Source organism: Schistocerca piceifrons, chromosome 3 (genome assembly GCF_021461385.2).
Source record: "Schistocerca piceifrons isolate TAMUIC-IGC-003096 chromosome 3, iqSchPice1.1, whole genome shotgun sequence".
Lineage (NCBI taxonomy): Eukaryota > Metazoa > Arthropoda > Insecta > Orthoptera > Acrididae > Schistocerca > Schistocerca piceifrons.
The window spans coordinates 827,062,753-827,087,483 of NC_060140.1; the positions used below are offsets into that span (position 1 = coordinate 827,062,753).

Consider the following 24,731-nt stretch of genomic DNA (forward strand, 5'->3'; position numbering starts at 1 on the left):
CGTAAGAACAGAACTTCTTCGGGTTCTCTGAAAGATGTTTTGCTAAGGTGTGACGGTTGTAGTTGTTGTATTCTTCGGTCATAGATCTTTTCACAGACGCCCGAATCTCTACTAACCTTCTCTTGTCGTCATCGGTGCGTCCCCTTTTGAACCGAGAGTACAGGAGCCGCTACGTCTTCAGCATCTTGTGAATTTCGTTATTAAACCATGGTGGATCTTTCCCATCCTTTATCCACTTACTAGGCTCGTAACTCTCCATGCCACGATTTACAGTGCTTAAACTTTGCCCATAAATCCTCTACATCCACCTTACTGGAACTAGTGATGCTAGTTCACTGTCTAAGTGAGATACGAGTAACTGCTTTTCTGTTCTATTTAGAAGAAACACTCTCGTAGCCTTCTTGACCGAATTATTAAATTTCGTCGATTCGACGTTGTAACTTCGGGACGAAAAATGGTTTTCCTGATCGAAGAGCGGTCTAGGTCACGTCCTCCGGTGGTGGCGCAGAGCCAACCAGACGCTTCCAGTCACTACTGCGAGGACGGCGCATCCTTCCCGTCTACAACAATAGCGGGAATGTGTTCGTCGAATCAACAACCTCCGGCCGGTGTGGCCGAGCGGTTCTAGGCGCTTCAGTCCGGAACCATGCGGCTGCTGCGGTCGCAGGTTCAAATCCTGCCTCGGGCATGGATGTGTGTGATATCCGTAGGTTAGTTAGGTTTAAGTAGTTCTAACAAGGGAACCTCCGCATCGCACCCCCCTCAGATTTAGTTATAAGTTGGCACAGTGGATAGGCCTTGAAAAACTGAACACAGATCAATTGAGAAAACAGGAAGAAGTTGTGTGAAACTGTGAAAAAATAAGCAAAATATACAAACTGAGTAGTTCATAGGAACATATGCAACATCAAGGCCTATAAGATCGCAGGAGTGTGATGGTCTCGTGGTAACGTGAGCAGCTGCAGAACGAAAGGTCCTTGGTTCAAATCTTCCACTGCGTGAAAATTTTTATTTTTTATTTTCAGTTTATGTGACAAACTCTTATGTTTTCATCACTTTTTTGGGAGTGATTATCACATCCACAAGAAAACCTAAATCGGGCAAGGTAGAAGAATCACCAAGTGTACAAGTTAGGTGGGTCGACAACATATTCCTGTCATGTGGTGCACATGCCGTCACCAGTGTCGTATAGAATATATCAGATGTGTTTTCCTGTGGAGGAATCGGTTGACCTATGACCTTGCGATCAAATGTTTTCGGTTCCCATTGGAGAGGCACGTCCTTCCGTCTACTAATCGCACGGTTTTGCGATGCGGTCGCAAAACACAGACACTAAACTTATTACAGTGAACAGAGACGTCAATGAACGAACGGACAGCATCTTGTCCGTTCGTTGCAAAAATAAATGAAGTAAAATTTTCACTCCAGGGAAGACTTGAACCAAGGACCACTCCTTCTGCAGCTGCTCACGCTACCACTGGCCCACGGCGCCCCTGAGCTCACACTGTGCATGATTTTGCCTATGTCGCCCATGGACTACTCAGTTTGTATATTTTGCTTATTTTTTCACAGTTCCACACAACTTCTTCCTGTTTTCTCAATTGATCTGTGTTCAGTTTATCAAGGCCTATCCACTGTGCCAACTTATAACTAAATCTGAGGGGGGTGCAATGGGGAGGTTCCCTTGTAAGTCTAGGGGACTCATGACCTCAGATGTTAAGTCCCATAGAGCTTAGAGCCACTTGAACCATTTTTGAATCAACAACCAGTAGTATTCTAGGGTAAATCTCTGTTTTTCTATACAATTTATGCCCTTTATGAGTCACTCTACTACCACGAGAGTTATTCCCTGAGTTCTTAACATCCCTTTTTCTAATTAGTTCTTTCCAAACATGCCATTTCCCACTGACTTTACAGAAAACCTCCCGATTTCTTATCGGTCCACTTTTCAGCGTGCTTTGAGAACACACTGCATGATACCTCGTGTGGGAGGGAGAAAAATGCGAATTTCATTTAGATTCTATAAATGAAATGCAAGGAGTGCTGTTCAGCATATAAGTGGTTTATTCAGTAAAACTGCATAAACTGCGTATGCAATAATTATTGAAATTTTATCAAATTCATTAAACATTCACTCACAAATTATTCAAATAATGATAAACGGAAATAAAAAATTTGGGTCGCCAGATACTGTAGAAAGTATTAAAAAAAAGCAACAAATAGAATTGAATTGACACCAAGAGCTCACAACATGTGAATTATACAAGGTATCTGCCCTGGTATTTGCTTTTTAACATGAGCATTGTATGAATTCATTCTAATTTAACATATAAATAAATTACACGAGACGGGTTTACCTCGTGTAATAAATGAGGAAGGAATTAAAAATCAAAAAAACAGCTGAACATATGACTCCCTTAGCGGGCAAACGGTGAATACTGTGCCTTGCGTCTTTATGAGCATCTAACACATTGCAAAGAAATTGAAGAAAGCGAAAGAAGAATGCGCAGCTAGGAAAGAGGGCGTTTTGTATATTACCACGTTCATAGCGTGGTCGGCGAGGCGGTCGGCTGATTGCGTGCGGCTGCATGAAGAATCTGCCGGCGACGTAGTTGATAGCGTCTGACATGCCCTACGCTAAAAATAGTGACCGAAACCTGCTACTGGAAGTTATCATTACTGGACGACGGTATGCGTCCATGTGCAAGTACAAACCTACGTCAAACTGCATTAAACAAAGCTCAAAACTGTTCTGACAGTACTACCGTCGTCGGACATGTAGTAAATCAAAATGATCCTGAGTTAAGTTCTTGATAACGCGCACAGTGAGTGAAGCTCGCTCACCTACTTGGAACTAACAAACTTTACTCTCTACGCTGTTTGCGACGAATGCAAAGTGCACTGTCTCATGACAAGCGATAAGAGAATCGTTGCGACTTATCGGAAGCAGTCAAGAGTGAACTCCTGCCTCCTCAGAAGCAATATTCGGAATGTCAAAACTAGTGCGCTCCTCGCACCTGGAGAGACAGAGAGCCGCTCCCTTCCAGCGTCTTGTCTCCGCCCTTCCGCAAATTACGTAGCTCGTACTATTTTTCAAAGCCAACGGTAGATTCTTGCCAATGAAGAAGTCCCTTTCAAAATTTCCTCCCTCCTTGCCGTCTCATTCCGCGAGGAAAAGAGAGCCATACTCTGTGTGCGACAGAGTATACAAATAAATCAAGACTTCTGCCTTTGAGTATTGCCGCTACGTTCCCAGGTGTTCTGCTCGCGGCAAACGGTCAAAATTCCCCGGGCCACTTGAGATTCTTGGACACCCAAGTCGTACTGTTGCTATTCAACTCGCCGCTCTGTCCGCGTTACCTAGAATCGTGGCAAAGCTGTTTTTCGCTTTAAGTTTGTAGTTTCCGCTACCTCGGGCACACTTGCGAATGTCCACGGCTTCCCTTGGCAGCGTGTTGATGCATGCAGCGTCTTTGCCTGTCGCTAATCCTCTGTGAAGCGTGCCGACATGGGCGCGCGACCGCCGCTCGCCCGTGGGCGCACTACCTGTGTCCACCTGGTCGCCGGGCTTCCCAGCTAGGAACGCATCAGAAGGTTAGGTTAGGTTAGGTTCGTATGAGCAGTTGCCAGCGGGCTCGTGCGCATGCGCAGAGCTGAATTCGCGTATGAGCAGTGCCTTCCTCCCGCTTCTGGCTACTTGGAGCGTGGCTGTTTGGTGTACGAGCAGTAGCAGCAAGTAGCCAGAAGCTACCCGGAAAAATTTTCCTGGCGCCCCCAAGCTGCCAGATTTGCGCATGCGCAGAGCAAGCTGAGTTATAGTGGGGGGTCCTTCCTCACGTGACCCGTGGCAGTGTCTTCGTTTACAGCTCCCACGTCAAATGAAAACAAAACGGGTTTCTGTGGCCGGGAGCCATCAAGTGAATTAATATACGTTCTCATAACCATGAAAGACCAAAATAAGTTAGTGGTTTCAATTTTCTGATTTTATATTATTTCCACGTTATTAGCAATCAACCATTAAAGTCTTACTGAAGCTATTTCTGTCTGTTTTAGAGAGAAATTTGCTTCAGTTAATTTTTTTTCCCGCTGAGGCAGTTAGTTTATTTGAAACGAAACGAAGTGTTTCATTCCGCGCTATTGGCTACTTTCAACCTCGTTCAATTTAAAGTGAAATTTTCATTTTCTGGGATGAATGGCGTTATACCATAATAAAGAACCAAATATGAGAATACAGTACTGGACCTCCAAGAAAATTTGTATCACGAGAACCACATGAAAAGCTGAATATCAGGAACTTCAGAGTCCATCTGGACATAGAAATGTGCAATTAGAGCGGAATGAAGCATTTTAGTGTGGTTTACGAAATACCGATAGTGCTGGAGTAGTCTCTGATGTCCAGTTCCTTTTATGACACTGTACGATCTCTTAATGCTATATACGTACGAACATACGCAAACATTTACTTGAAGCTGATGAAGTAGGCAAATTTGGTCAATTCTGAACTAAATATTTTGTTTCAAATATAATGACAGCTGTAGCAGAATTTTATAGATCTGCCTTCTGTGAAAGTGTTTTTCGATCACAAGGCACTTGTCTCGTACTTCCTCTGAGCCTGAAGTTATTTCTTAATTTGTGTTTACGTCTTAAATTTATAGAATGCCATTCTATGCTAAATTTTAGACTGGCAACATACCATGTTTTATCGTTTTAAACTCCCCACATGGCTTCATATTTATTCCTAGAGTAGAATGTAAACTGTCAGTTGTACGGTTTCTATGCCTCATAGACAACCATGTTAATTTTTTCACATTTTGAAATAGTCATGAAATTTATTGTCCTTTATTCCGGGTTAAGCTACACAAGAAACTCTCTCTTTTTTTGTTGCAAGTAATTTGTATTACATCCTAGTAGCTTTTTGCAGTGATGTGTAGATGTAAACGTGTTGGAAATGCTACATAACAACATTTCAGAGCACGAATTAAAAAAAAAAAATCTGTCAAAAATTTTATGGTACTTCGAGCTGTGGAGTCTAATTTTGAAATGACTCAAAAGCCAAGAATTGCTTCCTTATTTGCATCCTTTATCTGTGTGGGATATGATAAAACAGTTGCTCTAAGTACAACTCAGTATGTCCTCTCAACAACATGCCGCACTGGCGGCACGGCTACACATGGTCGGTCACGTGATGCCCCACCAGAAATACGACGAAATGCGTATGAGCAGAGCAAGCAGCAAGCACGGGCTGCCTACGTCATCGTAGCTGCGCATGCGCAGTACAGCCTGTTGTCTGTTGCATTCTGGTAACTGCTCAAACGAACCTAGAATTCCTTTCATGCACAAAATGTACCAAGTTTTCAAAGAGAAGAAGCATAGCCCTTTACCGATGCCTAATGACACAATAAATCACCTCCATCACACTTCATATATTGCAATAAACTAATGACTGATTTTAAAAGCAATTATCTCCTTTAATTATAAACATGAAAAGCTTTGACGCTTTTCAACTCTATCCTATTCTCTTCCATTTTATGCCCAGTTTACTATCGCATCCATACACCGCTATGCTCCACTTATAGATCCCCAAACTAAGACCTATGTGTAGGTGCTCTGTTTCTCTAGTGGGCAGACCAGGTAGTTCCACTCACACTCAGCGTGGAGGCAGTCGATGCTTTTATTTATTTACAACACATTACTACATAAGACTCGTCCCCCCCTCCAGTGGGGTTATCCGGCGCCCGAGTTCCCGGGTACGATTCCCGGCGGGGTCAGGGATTTTCTCTGCCTCGTGATGACTGGGTGTTGTGTGATGTCCTTAGGTTAGTTAGGTTTAAGTAGTTCTAAGTTCTAGGGGACTGATGACCATAGATGTTAAGTCCCATAGTGCTCAGAGCCATTTGAACCAGTGGTGTTAAAGGAAGCACATCAAACAGAGAGCCCTCGGTGCCCGGTACATAACCGCGAAGAGGCCTGCAGACTGCATCCAGCACAGCTCGGGTGCAGGCATTCCAGTCCATAAGATGCTGACGCAGCAGACAGGCACTGCTACGGTGGGCAGGAGCCCAGCCTAGCAGTGGCGAGTGACGGAAACGTAAACACCTGAGGTGCAAACTGTGGCCTCGGCGTCTCGCCCTTGGCATGTGTTGGTGTTGGGCACTCAGTGGAATGGGGACTGGGAGGGATTCAACCCCGGGCCCATCACTGATGTGGCTGGTTTCCCAAGTGGGCGACCTTGCGAACGGAGAGAGCTGCTACACTGGATGGTTGGTGAACGGTAACGTCCTCAAGGACGAACCCACTGTACAGCAGTGGCCGATTCGATGCTGCTTGCTGGCGGAATGTTCAGCATTTATACGCGTCGGCCGATCTTGTTGATGAGCAAATAACGGACCTAGACTTCCAGTCAATTAGGATTTTTAAATGATACGTACATCTAATATTCCTTGTTGTCTGGGAGAGGCATTTATTCCATAGAATAATGATAAGTGCAGGGCGAATACTTTCGCACGGTAACGATCGAAAGAAATTTTGACAAAAAAGGTAAAAATAAGAAATAGATAGTGAATTTCGGACTGAATAAACTGAATCTGTTACAATTTTAGATAACAAATCACTTAAGAACTGTAACCAGCTCACTGTGTGAGCAAAAATTGCTGTATAATTATTAATTGTTTATGAACTGTAATTACGAACTAATCACTGAATTGTAATCAGGTGAGAAGAGAACGAATAGCTCAGATGTAAAAACACAGTTAATACCATTACTTAAAGTTAACCAGAAAGAGTTCGCATTATGGATAGCTTTGCGTCACAGTTACTGATTTTAGAAATTGAAAAGTTCATAAATACTTGTTTTCTACTACAGTAATTTATTTCTGGAAGTTTCTAGAAAGTTCGCAGTGTTTTATTTAGGGAAGAATAAGTAATTTTGCAGCACACTGTTACGTAATTTGCAAATATGAGCAGAGTTTGCAATGTACACGAGAAACATGAAGTACAGTATGTTATTCTGAAGTAATATTTTGTCAACATTCTTTTAAATTATGCTTTTATTCTGGTCGCTGAGCAAGCAGTTGGGCCAGAGTATCGAGACGGGCGTGGTGGCGAAATGCTGCGCCGGCTGATTTTGAGAAAGCAGTGCGATTACAGCAACGGGAAATTGCACAGGTCATTGCCACTACATGTATGTCTGGTTGTAGTCCATTTATTTTAGCGATGAATTCTTCCTTCGTCTCAGTTTGGCTGTATTTTACGCCCTCTCTGAATCGTGTTATTTTGTTACCATGGTAACGAGATTCATTATTCGTTTTATTTGTTTAAATGTATTAAAATAAAAGCTTCATCATTATGGCTGTAAAAATTGTTAATATCCGCAGACAGTGATGTATCTGTGCAAGGAAGAGCTCAAAGAAAGGGAAGAATGGGTCTCACACGACTTAAATCCGAGCCCCATTGTGGTTGCAGGAGGGACCTCTCTATTGTTTGTCCTTTCTGTAACCCACCTTCCTATTCATTTGATTATGCAGCAGCTTTTAATATTAGCAACCGTTTTCTGCAACCTATAGAAAGCTACAATTTCAACGTCTCTACATAAAGGGTGACAATTATTGAACTACCTGAAAAAAACGCAAATTAGTTACAAAATAGTGCGTGCACACACTTTATTCAACATGTAAACGTCACTGCGGATATTCGGATTTAGGTTATGACTTGGTGATTTCTCGAGTACTGGACCAATGATTCCGTAGTTTTATTGCTTCAGTATACCTTACTTTATCGCTTATGATTTGGATTTATGTATACACAGATTTTAAAACATGAACTATTTGTAGCCACGTCTGTACTGTTTAAACAATATGTTACCATTGTCCACTAAAATGTTCAGTAATATGCTTTGATTGTTTATCACTCACGTCTGGCAATATGCTCAAGTAAGCACGCCTCAGAATAATAATTTACCCGTCTATATTCTGATAACGATTTTTGCCAATATTATTCCCAGTAGGTGCGTAATCGAATATGACAAATCGAATCATTTTCTGCTCACGGTTCTTTGTGATCTGTAATTGTTTTGTCACGTAAGTAAATTGCTTTATTTCTCACTATTGGCTGAGAATATAATTCGACCAAAACTGTGGCGAATGTTTTTTTGTTACTCTACACGTTTAAGCTGATGATGTGTCTTGTAGGCTACGATATGCCTGCCATCATTGGTGATGATGTGGCGCAGACGAATAGCGAAATTCTGAATGACCCGCTGAAGTGTCAGAACATCGATGCTGTCGATGACCTCCTGAATGAGTGTTTCCAGCTCAGCAATGGTTTTTGGGTTATTACTGTACATCTTGTCTTTAATATAGCCCACCCCCCACCCCCAACAAGGAGAATATGGCGGCCCATGCCAGTGGCCTCTGGGTACCCCAGAAAAGGTGCCCAAAGTGCACCAAAGGACATCAAACATTCTCTTGCTTCGATGGGGTCGAGCTCCGTCTTGCATGAACCACGTCTTGTCGAAATCAGGGTCGCTTTGGATAATGGAGAGGAAATCATCTACCAAAACCTTTACGTACCGTTCGGTAGTCACCATGCCATCAAGGAAAATCGCACTGATTATTGCGTGACTGGACATTGCACACCACAGAGTCACCCCTTGAGGGTAAAGAGACATCTCGATTGCGAAATGCTGATTCTCAGTCCCCCAAATGCGCCAATTTTGCTTATTGACGAACCCATCCAAATGACAAAAACAAGGCGCATGCGCATGTGCATACTAATTCCCGTCATGCCCCGCGGCCAACCGTGCAGTTTGAACGTCCTAAGGCAAAACGTTCAGAAGTTATGAAGATTTTATTTTATATATTTCAATAATTGTCACTCTGTACATAAGCAACTGTCTACAGGGGTGGCTAGCGTAGCTTCAGGGACGCCTAAGAACCCTCTGGATCACAGTCACCCATGCCGATAGGAAGTGGCAACTAGTTCAGTGACGAGGCGACCAGCAAAACTTACCTGCCGGCGCCTCTTACTGCACAAGTTCATCCGACGCTGTGCTCCTTCTGGTCGCCCATTTGTTTCTTTAAGATGACTTACTGGCCAGGAAGAGGTTGTGTGACCAGAAAGTAAGTACCCCACTACTCTGACAAAAACAGACTATAACAATGTTGCAGTCTTGTTTTGGGAAACTTTCTGTTTGTCAAGATCGCAAGGAAGAATACAACGATTACTAGTTTCGACCACTTAAATGACCATCTTCAGATCTGACAGTGTGCAGAAGGCAACAGGCCAATACTCATAATATACTGTACAATCACACCAATGCGACTGCCTGTCAAAAACGTGAATAACCACTTTTGCAGGGCGGGCTGCGGCAAGACACGGTGACAGGGGCTCAGTGATGCTCCGGAAGGTACTGAAGTGGGTGTGGAGCCGTGCCGACTCCAGTTCCGTGGTCAGCTGCGCCACGTTTCTCGGTTGAGGATCCATTATGTGAACAGCCTGATCGAGGAGCTCCCACGGATTCTCGGCTGGGTTTACAACTTTGGAGTTTGGTGGACAGGGGAGGACGATAATCTCATCCTGGTGGTAAAAACTATTGTACTCCACTATGGCGGATTCATACAGGAACCTTATTATATGTTGATTGTAAAACCAGTCGTAGGTTGCACGTTTGTAATTTATTTATAACACGTTTCGCCCGGGTAGATAATGTTGAAATTCATGCCGGGGCCATATGTCACACACTTAATACCAACGGTGTATGTCACATCGAAAGGAACACCAGAACGGAAGATTCTTAGGTTCAACGACAAAAGCAATCATAGCAGTAGAGAATACGACCATGCGTACATACATGTCTGTGGCCCTTACGCAAGGCGATATCGCAGCTCTTCCCTCTCTGGTAGCTGACATTTTTGAATAGTAATCGCTTGGCTGCTCTTGTAAATAATTTATTTAACGATCGCTTTCGTAGCGTAGAAGACACATCATCAGCTTAAACGTGTAGAATAATAAAAAACGTTCACCACAGTTTTGGTCGAATTATATTTGCAGCCAATAGTGAGAAATAAAGCAATTTACTTACGTGACGGAACAATTACAGATCACAAAGAACCGTGAGCAGAAAATGATTCGATTTGTCATATGTTGATTACGCACCTACTGGGAATAATACTGGAAAAAATCGTTATCAGAATATAGACGGGTAAATTATTATTCTGAGGCGTGCTTACTTGGGCATATTGCCAGACGCGAGTGATGAACAATCAAAGCATATTACTGAACATTTTAGTGGACAATGGTAACATAATGTTTAAACACTACAGACATAGCTACAAATAGTTCATGTTATAAAATCTGTGTATACATAAATCCAAATCATAAGCGATAAAGTAAGGTATACTGAAGCAAAAAAAAATACGGTAACATTGGTCCAGTACTCGAGAACTCACCAAGTACAGGTGTACAGAACCTTAACTGCCACTTTCATTTAAAAAATCAAAGTTATCCAGAATGTTACGATGACGTAGTTCTCGTTTAGAGTCTGCTCGGGTAACCGCTTAATGGCCCTCACCGTTTCCACTTCCTCAAGTGTGTTCCGTTTATTTTGTCCTGACAGGAGTTCTCCCGCGTATCTTGCGGAACCAGAAACTCCCGGCAGGCAATCGGATTTCTCATATGTGGATGTTGATACGTAAATTTTCGTATATTAACACAGCGCTATGCCCGTACGCAATACGGGCATGCATGTTTCGTCCTTGTGGATGACTCCCATATCCCTTAGAGGCTCTGCTCTTCCATCCACTGGAATACATTTCCCTCACACTAGACGGCTGCCAGCTGTAGGGCAGCCGTTTGTGTGTATGTGTGTGTGTGTGTGTGTGTGTGTGTGTGTGTGTGTGTGTTGAATCGGGGACTTAGAAACGACGGAGAGGCCTTGTCCCGCCGTAGCCCTCAGGGGTTCACAACTCCACAACAAGCCACAGCGGTCCACCCACGCCACCGCCGTCCCACACCGAACCCAGGGCAAATGTGCGGTTCGGCACCCAATGGACCCCACCGGGAACGTCTCATACCACCCCATATGTTTGTGTGGTACAGTGCGTGGAGACAGTGCTTGTGCAGCAATCGCTGACATAGTGTAACTGAGGCGGAATAGGGGAAAGCGGCCCGCATTCGCCGAGGCAGATGGAAAACAGCCTTAAAAAGCATCCACAGGCTGGCCGGCACGCCGGACCTCGACACTAATCCGCCGGGCGGAAGCAGCGCGTCAGACCACGCTTCTAGCTGGGAGGTCCAGGTTAGCCATAGTAGTTCATATTTTGTCCACGAGATGCAGCAGGAGTCGATTTACAAGTTTGCCCTTACTGACCATGTTGTAGAACACTAGACAATAGCTGACAGAACTGTCACGAAGAACAGGAAGTGCCTACCGGAAAGATTCTATACAATGAACCTAAAAGAAGATGAAATGTTTGTTTTTTGAGGAAGGGTCCTATTCTAATTCACAATGGAAAAATAAAGTGGTTCTCATTGCCTCTCCACGAAACATTAAAGAGGTTTCTGTACGCTCAAATAAAGGTTTTACAAGAACAATAAAGCCAAACATCTCCGACGGTAATCCGGAAGGATAAAGCCCTCAGATTGTGCCTTTCCGGTTCTAATCGAAGCGATAGGGTTTCAGGTGCCAGCCAGCCAGCCAGCCAGCCAGCCAGCCAGCCAACCAGCCATCCGAGCAGCAGCGGTCCAGCCGAGCAGCAGCAGCAGTAGCGGCAGCGGTCCCGGCCAGCAGCAGCGGTCCCAGCCAGCAACAGCGGTCCCGGCCAGCAGCAGCAGTCCAGCCAGCCAGCCAGCCAGCCAGCCCTCCCTCCAGCAGCAGCAGCAGCAGCAGCAGCGGCCCCAGCCCCGTCCGCGGCAGCAGCAGCAGCTACGGCGTTCCTGCCAGCCGTCGCCAGCGCCGGCGCCAGCAGCGTGGGACTGGTCTTCGTCCATCTTCGTCCGTCTTCGTCTGTCTTCGTCCGTCCCCAGTTTTTTCCTCTCCTTTTCGTCCTGTGCTTTTTTGTTTATCCCTGCCACTACTACCACCACTGCCATTGTGTACACGTCGCCCTCTGCCGCCACCACCACCATTACATGGTGTGCCCAGTCACAGCCCCCTCTTTCCATCCCTCCTCTTCTCACTCTCCCTTTGCCCTCGCTGTTTGTCGCCCCCTCTCCAGCTTCTTCCTCCCGCTCCTCTCCCTCTGATCCTTTCCCCCCACTCTCCCAACCTGTCACTGCAGCTCCAGCTCGGGTGGTGGCCCATCGGGCCACTGCCCATGCTCAACTCTCCCCATCACCTTCGCCATCACCACCACCACCATTGCCATCGCCATCGCTTTCACCGTCACCATCTCGGGCGCCGACTGCTGCGTCCACGCCAGGACCTGCCCCTTCCCGCCACCTCCCTATAGTTCCCTTCCCTCATGTCACCACCCACCCTTCCGCCGCCGTTAAACGCCCTAGTGGCACCACCACCTCCTCCACTCCCAAAAAGGCCCTGCCCCATCCTCCTCCCCCCCCCCCCAGGATGCCATGGATGTCTCCCCACCTGGCCCTGCTCCCTCTGCCTCCGCCTCCTCCCCCCCTCTTTATACAAATACCTCCTCTCCCGTCCCAACCCTTCCCTTCTCGAGGCCCAGAATCTCTCCCTCCTCTGCCGCCAACACTTCCCTGGTGCCCCCATCTCACTCCTCACTCCCAGACAGGATTCAGCTCTCATCTCCTCCCCCAGCCCCACCCTCCATACTGACATCCTCTCCCGCCTCCCCATCACCCATTTTGGCCGCAACGCCTCCCTCAACCCTGCTCCTTCTCCATCTCCTACCCGCCAACCTGAACCCCCGAGTCACCCGCCAACCCTCACCGCTGTGATCACTTGGTTTAGTCAAACGATCAAACGATCACGGAGGAGGAGGTGTTGGCGCATCCCACACTGGAAGTGCGGGCGGTCCACCGCATTTTAACTCGGCCGGCCCCACCCGCCTTATGCGTGTTTTCTCCAAAGACACCCACTCCAATGACCGTCTCCTGAAGGAGGGTGCCCTCCTCTTCAACCAGCGCTATAAGGTCGACCCCTCCATTCCCCTCCTCAATCCCTGCACTGCCAGAGGTGTCTGCACTATAACGCACACCCAACAGCTGAGTGCCGCGAGGCCCCCACCTGCCCGCATTGTAGGCAAGCGCACTTCCTCTGGCAGTGCCCTAACCTTCAATCCCCTCTCTCCTGTAATACCTGCAATCTCCCCCATCCCACCTACTCCCAAAAGTGTGAAGCCCAACCCCCTCCGACCACTCCTGAACTCAACGTCCCTGTCCGTCCTCTGGACGCCCCCACCCCTCCTGGAAATTCCCTTCGTCCCTCCCCACCGCTGAGGACATCATCAGGTTCCTCACCATTGTCCTACAAAACGTCCACCCTTTCCAGCGCCCTCACACCCTCCAACAGGTCTCCCTCGCCGCCCGTTCCGTCTTCCACCTCAAAATGTATGCCACCTACTCCCACAACCAGGCCCATTTCACCTTCTCCCGTCTTAACACCCTTGTCTAAATCCCTGTTATGGCGCAACAGCACTGTATCCTTTTCAACAACATCTGCTCCCTTCCCACCAACAAGAACCTCTTCCTGCACACCCTTGCCACCCACCGCATGGATGCCATCCTCCTCAATGAAACCTTCCTCCAACCCCACCACACCATCCACATGTCGCCCTACCTCCTTCACCGCTCCGATAATCCCCTCCCGATTGCGCGTGGCGGAGTTGCCATTGGTCACCACCGCCAGAGCCCAGTTGGGCTCCAACCTCTCCTTCCCGACCCCACCGAACACCTGATCCTTAGTCTCTTCTTCCCTGGCCTTACCGTCACCTGCGCCACCATCTATGTCCGCCCTAACACCCCTATTCCCTTCGACTTCCTCTCCCACATTGACCATACCTTCTCCTCCTACGTGATCGCCGCCGACCTCAACATCCATAGTCGTTCCGCCGCCCAGTTACGGCGGTGGCATCGGTTCCTCTCCTCCCTTCAAGGCGACCTCATCCCCATCCCCCAGCACACCCATCCTGAATCCAACTCCACTCCCGAAGTTATCCTTTCCTCCCCTAACCTCCTTGGCCGCAGAATGGTGGATGTCCTGGAGCCTATTGGTAGCGACCATCTCCCTGTCCTCCTCACCGTTTCAGACGGTCGTCGCCCCTGCCCCGACCCTCGTAATGACCCTCCCCCAAAGTACGTCCATGACTATTCCCATGCCAACTGGAATGCCTACCGGGATACCCTCTCCACCCAGGTCGATAGCCACCCCTTCACCTACCACCACCCTGACGATGTCACCCATGCAGCCTCCTTTCTCCAGCAGACCTTGTCTGGGGCCATGGAGGCCCACGTCCCTACTGTCACCACCCACCCCCACTGTCCTCCCTTACCCCCACAGGCCGTCCTCCTCCTCTGTGAATCCCGCCGTCTCTACCGTGCCTTCCCCCACACATGTGACCCAGACACACTCGGACTCCACTGGCAACTCCAGCGACACATTCGAAATTTTCTCGTGGCTAAGAAACGCTGCGACTGGCGACATACATGCACCTATTTAAATGCTACCCTACCTATAAACTCGTCCAAGTTCTGGTCAGCCTTCCGTCACCTTACCGGAACTAAACCCTTCCCCTACTATCCTCTTCTCCATGATGATCACCCCTTCCCTGAAACCCTTAGTAAGGCCAATCACTTTGCCTCTTACCTCTCTGATGTATTTTCCATCCCCGATGATCCCCAGTTCGATTACTCCCTCTTCCCGGATGTCTGCGATCGAACTGACACCTCTGTCCCTCCCCTTGCACCTGGTTTCCAGTACTTGGACAACATTGCACACACAGAACTCAATGCCCCTATCACTACACAGGATCTCATTGCTACACTCCGCACAAAACGCAACACCACTCCTGGTCACGATCGTGTCACCTACCGTCACCTTCGTGAAGCTCCTGTCTCTTTCCTCTCCACCCTGGCCAGGCTCTACAATGTAGTCCTGTCCACTAGTTACTACCCCGACCTGTGGAAAACCTCCCATATCCTGGTGTTCCTTAAACCTGGTAAACCGCCATCCGCCATCTTCTCCTACCATCCCATCAGCCTTATCTCGGTCTTCAGCAAGGTCCTGGAATCTATCCTCACCCGCCGCATCCACCAGCATCTCTGCCAGCACCGCCTCCTTCCCGTTACCCAGTGTGGCTTTCAGCCATCCTTCTCTTCCGATGACCTTCTCCTTCACCCCACCCATCTCCTTTCCGAACAGCTTAATTCCCGTCACTCCGCAATCTTCCTCTCCCTGGACCTTGAACGTGCTTCTGACCGCGTATGGCATTCCGGTCTCCTCTTCAAGCTCCAAACTTTCGCCCTTCCCATTAACTATGTCCGTCTGATTGGCTCCTTTCTCTCGCACCGTCCTTCCTACGTCCCCATCCATAACACGGATTCCTACACCTTTTTTCCCTCCGCCGGTGTGCTCCACGGCTCCGTCCTCTCCCCCCTTCTGTACCTTTTATATACAGTGGACATGCCGCCGCTGTCACCCCCTGTCCACCTTCTCCACTTTGCCGATGACACCGCCTTCCTTGCCCTTGCCCCACCCTGCAGCGCTCCCAACACCTTCTCCAATCCCATCTTGACCGGTTCACCACTTTGTGTAACCAGTGGTTGCTCAAGGTCAATCCCTCCAAAAGCCAGGCGATCATTGTAGGCAAAACCACCCCTTCCTTCTGCCTCCTTGATTTCTATCTCATCATCTATGGCCGTCCTATCGCCCTCACCCCCACCCTTAAGTACCTTGGTGTCACCCTCGACCGTCGCCTCTCCTGGACCCCCCATCTCCAGACAACCCAAGCCAAGGCACGCTCCCGACTCCATCTTCTCAAGCTCCTTTCCGGCCATGCGTGGAGTCTAGACCCCTCCACCATACTCCACACCTATAAATACCTCATCTGCCCTATCCTTTGTTACGCCCATCCAGCCTGGATCTCCGCCCCCCTACCTTTTATAAATCCCTTCAAATCCTTGAACACCATGATCTCCGCCTCGCCTATTGCATCCGTCTCCCCTCCCCCACGAGGATCCTGTACGATCTCATTCCGTTCTCCCACCTCCTCCTTTTCCTTGAAAGGATACGGATCCTGTACACCTCCCGCAAACTCGATCCTCCTCACCCGCTTGTCTCGCCCATCCTCTCCCGCCCCCACCCGCTGCTGCACCTGTATTCCTACGTCCCACCCGGTCTCCATCTCTCCACCCTCCTTACCCTCTCCCAAGGTGGCTTCTGCCAGCTCCCTCTCCCTGATGATGCCCTCCTCCCCTCCCTCTACCCCTCCTATCAACTTTGATCCTCCCTCCCTCTTCCTGTGTTTGCTCCTATGGGCACCCTCCCTCCCTTCTCTCTTTCTTCCCTCCCTCCTCGATTTCTCCCCACTCCTCCCTGGGCTTCCCCTCACCTGTCCCTCTCCTCCTCCCCCCATCTCCTCAGCCATTGGCATCATTGTTCTCCCCTCTCCCCCACCTCACCCTTCTTCCCCTCTTGGCAGGTCCCCGGACCCGCACACACTAAGTGGACATTCGCGCGCCGGAGATCATCGCCATCAGTGTCTCGTGTGTGCCATCGTGTGTAGTGTTCAGTGTTCACCGTCGCACTCCATCGTACACCTGTGCCATCGCCATCTTCAGTGTTCGTGCGTCGTGTCAACAGTTTGTAGTGTGGTTTATCGTCGAGTGTGAACGGCTCCGTGTTTGTGTTTATGTGTCTACTGTTTTATCACCCACCGTTATGTCACTTATGTGTATTCTTTCTGTTGTTTATTGATCTATTCTATGGTTGAAGAGTGGCGTAACATGCTGCTGACAGCCTGCCTGTTTGTACGGGTTTGAAAATTACAATAAAGAAAAAATAAATAAATAAAGCCAAACATTGTCATAGATCACAACGTAAACAAGAATGGTGTAGATCCTGTCAGTCAGCTGTACAGCCTAGTACCCACTCGCAAACAAGACAATCAAGTGGTGGAAAAAACTTTTCTTTAGTGTTTTCCTAATATCTACTGTGAATGGTTTCATTTTGTACAAGGATATCACCAAGCAAAGGATATCTATAGTCGAATTTACCTTTCATAATGTTACCATGGACTTGGTAGTTGCAGGAGGAGACATTGGACTACTGTAGCAAACACTAGCCTAGACAGAAACATTGGTCGCCAGTTTTCAGAAAGAGTATCACTCACTGCCAATAACGTAAACACTACTTGGTACTGTAAAGTTTTGTATTACAAAGAAAAGAAGAAGAGTGGGAAGTGGATAAGAGAAGAAAGCGAGTAGTAGTGGTGCAAAGACTGTAGTATTGAATCTGATGTACCACAATGTTTTCAAGATAAACAACTGGAATAATTACATGCAACGATTCTGTCACAAAATATGAAACTTTTTTGTTTTTATATCTACTCGAAATTTCCGAGAGAAAATGTAAAACGTTTTCTTGGGGGGAGGGGGGGGGGTGTTCCATGTTTTTGACTACGCTAATGATGCACTGCTACTGCCATGAACCGTCTGCCCAGAAAGTAATGCACCACTTTTTTTTTCTAAATCAATTCTTTATTGAACATAATGGTATTTTATCTACACAGCTCATGTTTGCACTTAATCTCCATCCCGTTCTATGGCCTTCATTTTGCGTGAAACAAGGACGTGTATGCCCTGTCGCTACCAATCCTTGTTCTGGTGGCGGGAAGAGTGATTCATTGCGTGAATCACCGCCTCATCGTCCTCAAAATGTCTTCCACGAATGGCATCCTTTAATTGCCCAAACAAGTGGATGTCTGAGAGAGCTAGGTCATGTGATATCAACGTTCGATACCACACTTGTTAGGGTTTGCAGTTATCGACCGCGGTCCGTATTAGTATCGTTGGACCCGCGAGTCGTGACAAGCGCCGTTAACGCCGCTCCGCAAGTTGTATCAAGTTTCTAGCGAGCTCTCGTCCACTCTTGCTCGGGACGTCAACTAGGAATGTAGCATAGCCTTCAGCTTCAGCTTCACTGACAAGGCGCTTATTAACCTATGGCTTATGTGAGGCCTCAATAGCTATCTGTTTATAATCATATGCACTCCTGGAAATTGAAATAAGAACACCGTGAATTCATTGTCCCAGGAAGGGGAAACTTTATTGACACATTCCTGGGGTCAGATACATCACATGATCACACTGACAGAACCACAGGCACATAGACACAGGCAACAGAGCATGCACAATGTCGGCACTAGTACAGTGTATATCCACCTTCCTCAGCAATGCAGGCTGCTATTCTCCCATGGAGACGATCGTAGAGATGCTGGATGTAGTCCTGTGGAACGGCTTGCCATGCCATTTCCACCCGGCGCCTCAGTTGGACCAGCGTTCGTGCTGGACGTGCAGACCGCGTGAGACGTTACTTCATCCAGTCCCAAACATGCTCAATGGGGGACAGATCCGGAGATCTTGCTGGCCAGGGTAGTTGACTTACACCTTCTAGAGCACGTTGGGTGGCACGGGATACATGCGGACGTGCATTGTCCTGTTGGAACAGCAAGTTCCCTTGCCGGTCTAGGAATGGTAGAACGATGGGTTCGATGACGGTTTGGATATACCGTGCACTATTCAGTGTCCCCTCGACGATCACCAGTGGTGTACGGCCAGTGTAGGAGATCGCTCCCCACACCATGATGCCGGGTGTTGGCCCTGTGTGCCTCGGTCGTATGCAGTCCTGATTGTGGCGCTCACCTGCACGGCGCCAAACACGCATACGACCATCATTGGCACCAAGGCAGAAGCGACTCTCATCGCTGAAGACGACACGTCTCCATTCGTCCCTCCATTAACGCCTGTCGCGACATCACTGGAGGCGGGCTGCACGATGTTGGGGCGTGAGCGGAAGACGGCCTAACGGTGTGCGGGACCATAGCCCAGCTTCATGGAGACGGTTGCGAATGGTCCTCGCCGATACCCCAGGAGCAACAGTGTCCCTAATTTGCTGGGAAGTGGCGGTGCGGTCCCCTACGGCACTGCGTAGGATCCTACGGTCTTGGCGTGCATCCGTGAGTCGCTGCGGTCTGGTCCCAGGTCGACGGGCACGTGCACCTTCCGCCGACCACTGGCGACAACATCGATGTACTGTGGAGACCTCACGCCCCACGTGTTGAGCAATTCGGCGGTACGTCCACCCGGCCTCCCGCATGCGCACTATACGCCCTCGCTCAAAGTCCGTCAACTGCACATACGGTTCACGTCCACGCTGTCGCGGCATGCTACCAGTGTTAAAGACTGCGATGGAGCTCCGTATGCCACGGCAAACTGGCTGACACTGACGGCGGCGGTGCACAAATGCTGCGCAGGTAGCGCCATTCGACGGCCAACACCGCGGTTCCTGGTGTGTCCGCTGTGCCGTGCGTGTGATCATTGCTTGTACAGCCCTCTCGCAGTGTCCGGAGCAAGTATGGTGGGTCTGACACACCGGTGTCAATGTGTTCTTTTTTCCATTTCCAGGAGTGTATATGCACCCAAGAAGAATCCTGTACAACCAGTTAAGTACAATATATGTTATTTTTTTACCAAAGACTTCTAATTATTGTAGTCGTTGCAGATCCAGACCTTGCAACCAGCACCTTATCAACGTTCCTGAAAACCTGCTGTGATTTATATGATTCTATTTACACTACTGGTCATTAAAATTGCAACACCAAGAAGAAATGCAGATGATAAATGGGTATTCATTGGACAAATATATTATACTAGAACTGACATATGATTACATTTTCACGCAACTTGGGTGGATAGATCCTGAGAAATCAGTACACAGAACAACCACCTCTGGCCGTAATAACGGCCTTTATACGACTGGACACTGAGTCAAACAGAGCTTGGATGGCGTGTACAGGTACAGCTGCCCATGCAGCTTCAAGACGATACCACAGTTCATCATGAGTAGTGACTGGCATATTGTGAGGAGCCACTTGCTCGGCCACAGACGTTTTCAATTGGTGAGAGATCCAGAGAAAGTGCTGGCCAGGGCAGTAGTCGAACATTTTCTGTATCCAGAAAGGCCCGTACAGAAACTGCAACATGCGGTCGTACATTATCAGCTGAAATGTAAGGTTTCGGAGGGATCGAATGAAGGGTAGAGCCACGGGTCGTAACACATCTGAAATGTAACGTCCACTGTTCAAAGTGCCGTCAATGCGAACAACAGGTGACCGAGACGTGTAACCAATGGCACCCCATACCATCACGCTGGGTGATACGCCAGTATGGCGATGACGAATACACGCTTCCAATGTGCGTTCACCGCGATGTCGCCAAACACGGATGTGACCATAATGATGCTGTAAACAGAACCAGGATTCATCCGAAAAAATAACGTCTGCCATTCGTGCACCCAGGTTCGTCGTTGAGTACACCATCGCAAGCACTCCTGTCTGTAATGCACCGTCAAGGGAACCGCAGCCATGGTCTCCGAGTTGATAGTCCATGCTGCTGCAAACGTCGTCGAACTGTTCGTGCAGATGGTTGTTGTCTTGCAGACGTCCCCATCTGTTGACTCAGGGATCGAGACCTGTCTGCACGATCCGTTACAGCCATGCGGATAAGATGCCTGTCATCTCGACTGCTAGTCATATGAGGCCGTTGGGATCCAGCACGGTGTTCCGTACTACCCTCCTGAACCCACTGATTCCATATTCTGCTAACAGCCATTGGATCTCGACCAACGCGAGCAGCATTGTCGCGATACGATAAATTGCAATCGCGATAGGCTACAATCCGACCTTTATCAAAGTCGGAAACGTGATGGTACGCATTTCTCCGCCTTACAAGAAGCCTCACAACAACGTTTCACTAGGCAACGCCGGTCAACTGCTGTTTGGTTGGAAACTTTCCTCATGTCAGCACGTTGTAGGTGTCGCCACCGGCGCCAACCTTGTGTGAATGCTCTGAAAAGCTCATTTGCTTATCACAGAATCTTCTGCCTGTCGGTTAAATTTCACGTCTGTAGCACGTCATCTTCGTGGTGTAGCAATTTTAATAGCCAGTAGTGTACAATATATACTATTTTTCACCAAGGACTAATTATTTTAGTCGTTGCAGATCCAGACGTTACTACCAAATCTGCTGTGATTTATATGTTTGTATTTAGCATTGGCCGCCAGTCAACATTGGCGACGACTCGTCCGTCGTCATCATAACAGGTCAAGGCTGTCAGGTGTGAGAGCCGTGGATGGTCTCCCCGACCACTGGAAATCGTGCAGCTCCGCAGAACCGCCTTCTGGTTCCCTGCGACTAACTGTGCTTCTGTCGACAGCAGATACTCAGTAGACTTTGCACAAGGGTTTGAAAATATTCCCCACAGTTTCTTTCCCTGCAGTGAGAAATGCAATGATGACAAATGATTCAAATGGCTCTAAGCGGTATGGGACTTAACATCTCAGGTCATCAGTCCCCTAGACTTAGAACTACTTAAACCTAACTAACCTAAGAACAGCACACACATCCATGCCCGGAGTAGGATTCGAACTTGCGACAGTAGCAGCGGCGCGGTTCCGGGCTGAAGCGCCTAGAACCCGTCGGCCACAGCGGCCGGCCCGTGATGACACGTTTCTGGTGACGTACATCACCTACAGACGCCATTTTGGAACTGTCCTGCAGCTACGCCATCTGTCGGAAGTGACGGAAACTTGGCGCGCTCACTCAGGAGATGTCAAATAATACATATGTAATGTTTCGCATTTGTAGCATCGTTTTCGGCCGAGAAAAACAATGCGGTGCATTACCTTCTGGGTAACCCTCGTATAAGCAAGCACATTTCTTAATTTAGAAGGTATGTGGTTCAAAATAATACTAGATGTGTGCCTCGAAAGTGTTTGACTATTGTGCAATAATTCTTTTAACTTGGTAGAAAAGCGCCAGCTCACTTATGCAATCGAAGAGAAGAGAGAGAGGAGAGTTGAATGTGGTGACTTCCATCTCTCTTGTGGTACGTAAGGTCTAAGTGCAACATTTCAATGGAGAGCAAATTGTTTTATGAAACAGTCAAGTTGACAACGGACTTTTACAGTGAGTGGCGGGGAATAGGCGTTGCTGAAAAGGGGGGGGGGGGGGGGGGTACTTCTACTACTTGTTGCACTTGCTGAAAGCTCAGCCACGTGGCGTGTCTCTCGGTGCGGAGCTGCTGCGACGCTACTTTCAGATGCCCCCGAGGCCGGGCGTCGCGTTGCGGTGACAGCGTCCGTATTATTAGCGGTTGCTGCTGTCTGCAACAGCCGCTGCCGCCACCGCCGCCGCCGCCGCCGCCGCCGCCCCCACAGCCCACGTGGCGCCGCCCCCGCTGAGGAGGAAAGCTTGTCACCGCCTGCCACCCGTCTTCCCAGCCAACAACACCCTGCCCCCTCCTCTGACGTACTCTTACTGTCAACAACACGGTCCCCCCTCCCATCCTACCTCCCACGCTCGCAGCTACTGCCTCTACACCTCCCCCCTACCTCTCTTCCTCCTCTCTCTCTCTCTCTCTCTCTCTCTCTCTCTCTCTCTCTCTCCCTGTCCCTTGCTCTCTTTTCGCTTTTCTCTCTCTTTCTCTAAAACTCACTTAAAACCTCTTTCCTACTCAACTCAGATTTACATCTGCATTTCCACGTATACATATGGAGAACTTCGCGGAAAAGGCACTGGAAAATGCTGCCTTGAACCTCACGGACGAATGTCGACGGTATGTTAGTAGTGTGGCCCCATGGTCAACATATATTACCACAATTTTTAAACCATCTGTATTCCACTCATACACAAATCCAGTTTTCATTGTAAACTGAAAAGGTGAGATGTCTTCCATTTTTGGATGTTTTGGTTCGGTGCAAGGACGATGACACCTTGGGAAACACAGCACATCGGAAGCTGTCGCGTACAGATCTATATCTACGTACAAATAGTTGCAACCATCCTTCGAGGACGATGAACGTTTTCAAAACTTTGATTCACAGATCTAAACTTGAAGAGAGTTTTTGAAGCCAGTATTCTCCACAACAGGTCCCTACGGCACTACGAATGAAACCAAAGGTGGGTACAAGCAATGCTGTAGAAGATACAGAAAGATTTAAATACACTGCTTTCCATGTGTGGGAAACCTATCGCCAGAAATAGGATGGGTCGTCAGTAAGCACAAGGTAAAAGTGATTTTTCGTCCTCCACCGAAGACAGCAGTACCCTTGGTTTCCGTTAAAGACTGTTTGATGCTACGGAAGGCTAGGGTTTATGAGATCCCCTGCGAGTGTGGCCATTCGTACATCAAGTGGGTGACTCGTACAGTTCATGAGAGACGTAGGAAACACAATAGATACACCCGCCTCTTGCAGCAAAATATATCAGCTGTGGCAGAAAACTGTGTTGATACTGGTCACTCTATGTTGTACGAAAATGTCGAACTTTTAGCGTCCACATAATCTTTCTGGGACTCTGTGGTGAAAGAGGCAACTGAAATTCGCTTGGCGGAAAATTTAAGTAATAGAGATAGTGGCACCTTGGATAAGTCGTGGAATCCAGCGCGTTCTCTATCAACTTACATAGATGTCGCAACAGTGCAGCTCAGAGTGATACATCAACATTCCAGAGTAGACACACTGCGCAGCCACAGATGTAATGCATGCACATTGTACTTCTTTGCTGCTGATCAACCTCTCACGCGTCTGTATATTGTGGGAGCATGCGCAGTGCCACGGTCCGCTAGTGCTGGGGCGAGTGCTGGAGCGTCGGTCTCTGGCTCACTCTGAAGGTGACTGACGGCACATGACCGAAATATTACAAAAGTGGAATTTATGCGGCTGCACACCCGAATTGTAATAGAGTGGTCAGAAACAGAATGAAAACTTGTAACATTGTTGCAGAGTAGGCTGTGCTGAGAAATCACTGCCCAGAAAAAAAATTGATACGTTTCCGCGCCGCTTCCGAGTTAATCAGCATTGCAGTTTGCCTATCAGGTCGTTGCGAGTGCAAATTCAAGCGGCAAGCCAGAAATGGTGTCGCCAAACGTGTTCTTTGTTTTATTTATTTATTTAATTTATTTATTGTTCCCTGGGACCAAATTAAGGAGAAGTCTCCATGGTCATGGAACGAGTCAATACATGAAATTATAACACGATATTAGAAACAGATAAAATGAAATATAAAAAAACATATACAGGTGACAAGTCGTAAGTTTAAATGAAGAAAATCAACAATGTAACACTGGAATTTGCTTAATTTTTTAGCTCTTCCAGGAGCTCCTCGACAGAATAGAAGGAGTGAGCCATGAGGAAACTCTTCAGTTTAGACTTAAAAGAGTTTGGGCTACTGCTAAGATTTTTGAGTTCTTGTGGTAGCTTATTGAAAATGGATGCAGCAGAATACTGCACTCCTTTCTGCACAAGAGTCAAGGAAGTGCATTCTACATGCAGATTTGATTTCTGCCTAGTATTAACTGAGTGAAAGCTGCTAACTCTTGGGAATAGGCTAATATTGCTAACAACAAACGACATTAAAGAAAATATATACTGTCAGGACAATGTCAGAATTCCCAGATTTTTGAATAGGGGTCGACAAGAGGTTCTCGAACTTACACCACATATAGCTCGAACAGCCCGTTTTTGAGCCAAAAATACCCTTTTTGA

General features: G+C 47.8%; 1 protein-coding gene across 1 annotated transcript in view; it reads left to right on the forward strand.

Moving 5' to 3' along the window:
* The first annotated feature begins 6,162 nt into the window (after positions 1–6,162).
* LOC124789091 (putative uncharacterized protein DDB_G0290521) overlaps positions 6,163–24,731 on the forward strand; it is a 79,744-nt gene continuing 61,175 nt past the window's right edge. The window contains exons 1-3 of the mRNA XM_047256381.1: positions 6,163–6,260; positions 11,824–11,999; positions 22,359–22,494. Of these exons, the coding sequence (XP_047112337.1) occupies positions 6,163–6,260; positions 11,824–11,999; positions 22,359–22,494 (410 nt within the window). The remainder of the gene's footprint in view (positions 6,261–11,823; positions 12,000–22,358; positions 22,495–24,731) is intronic.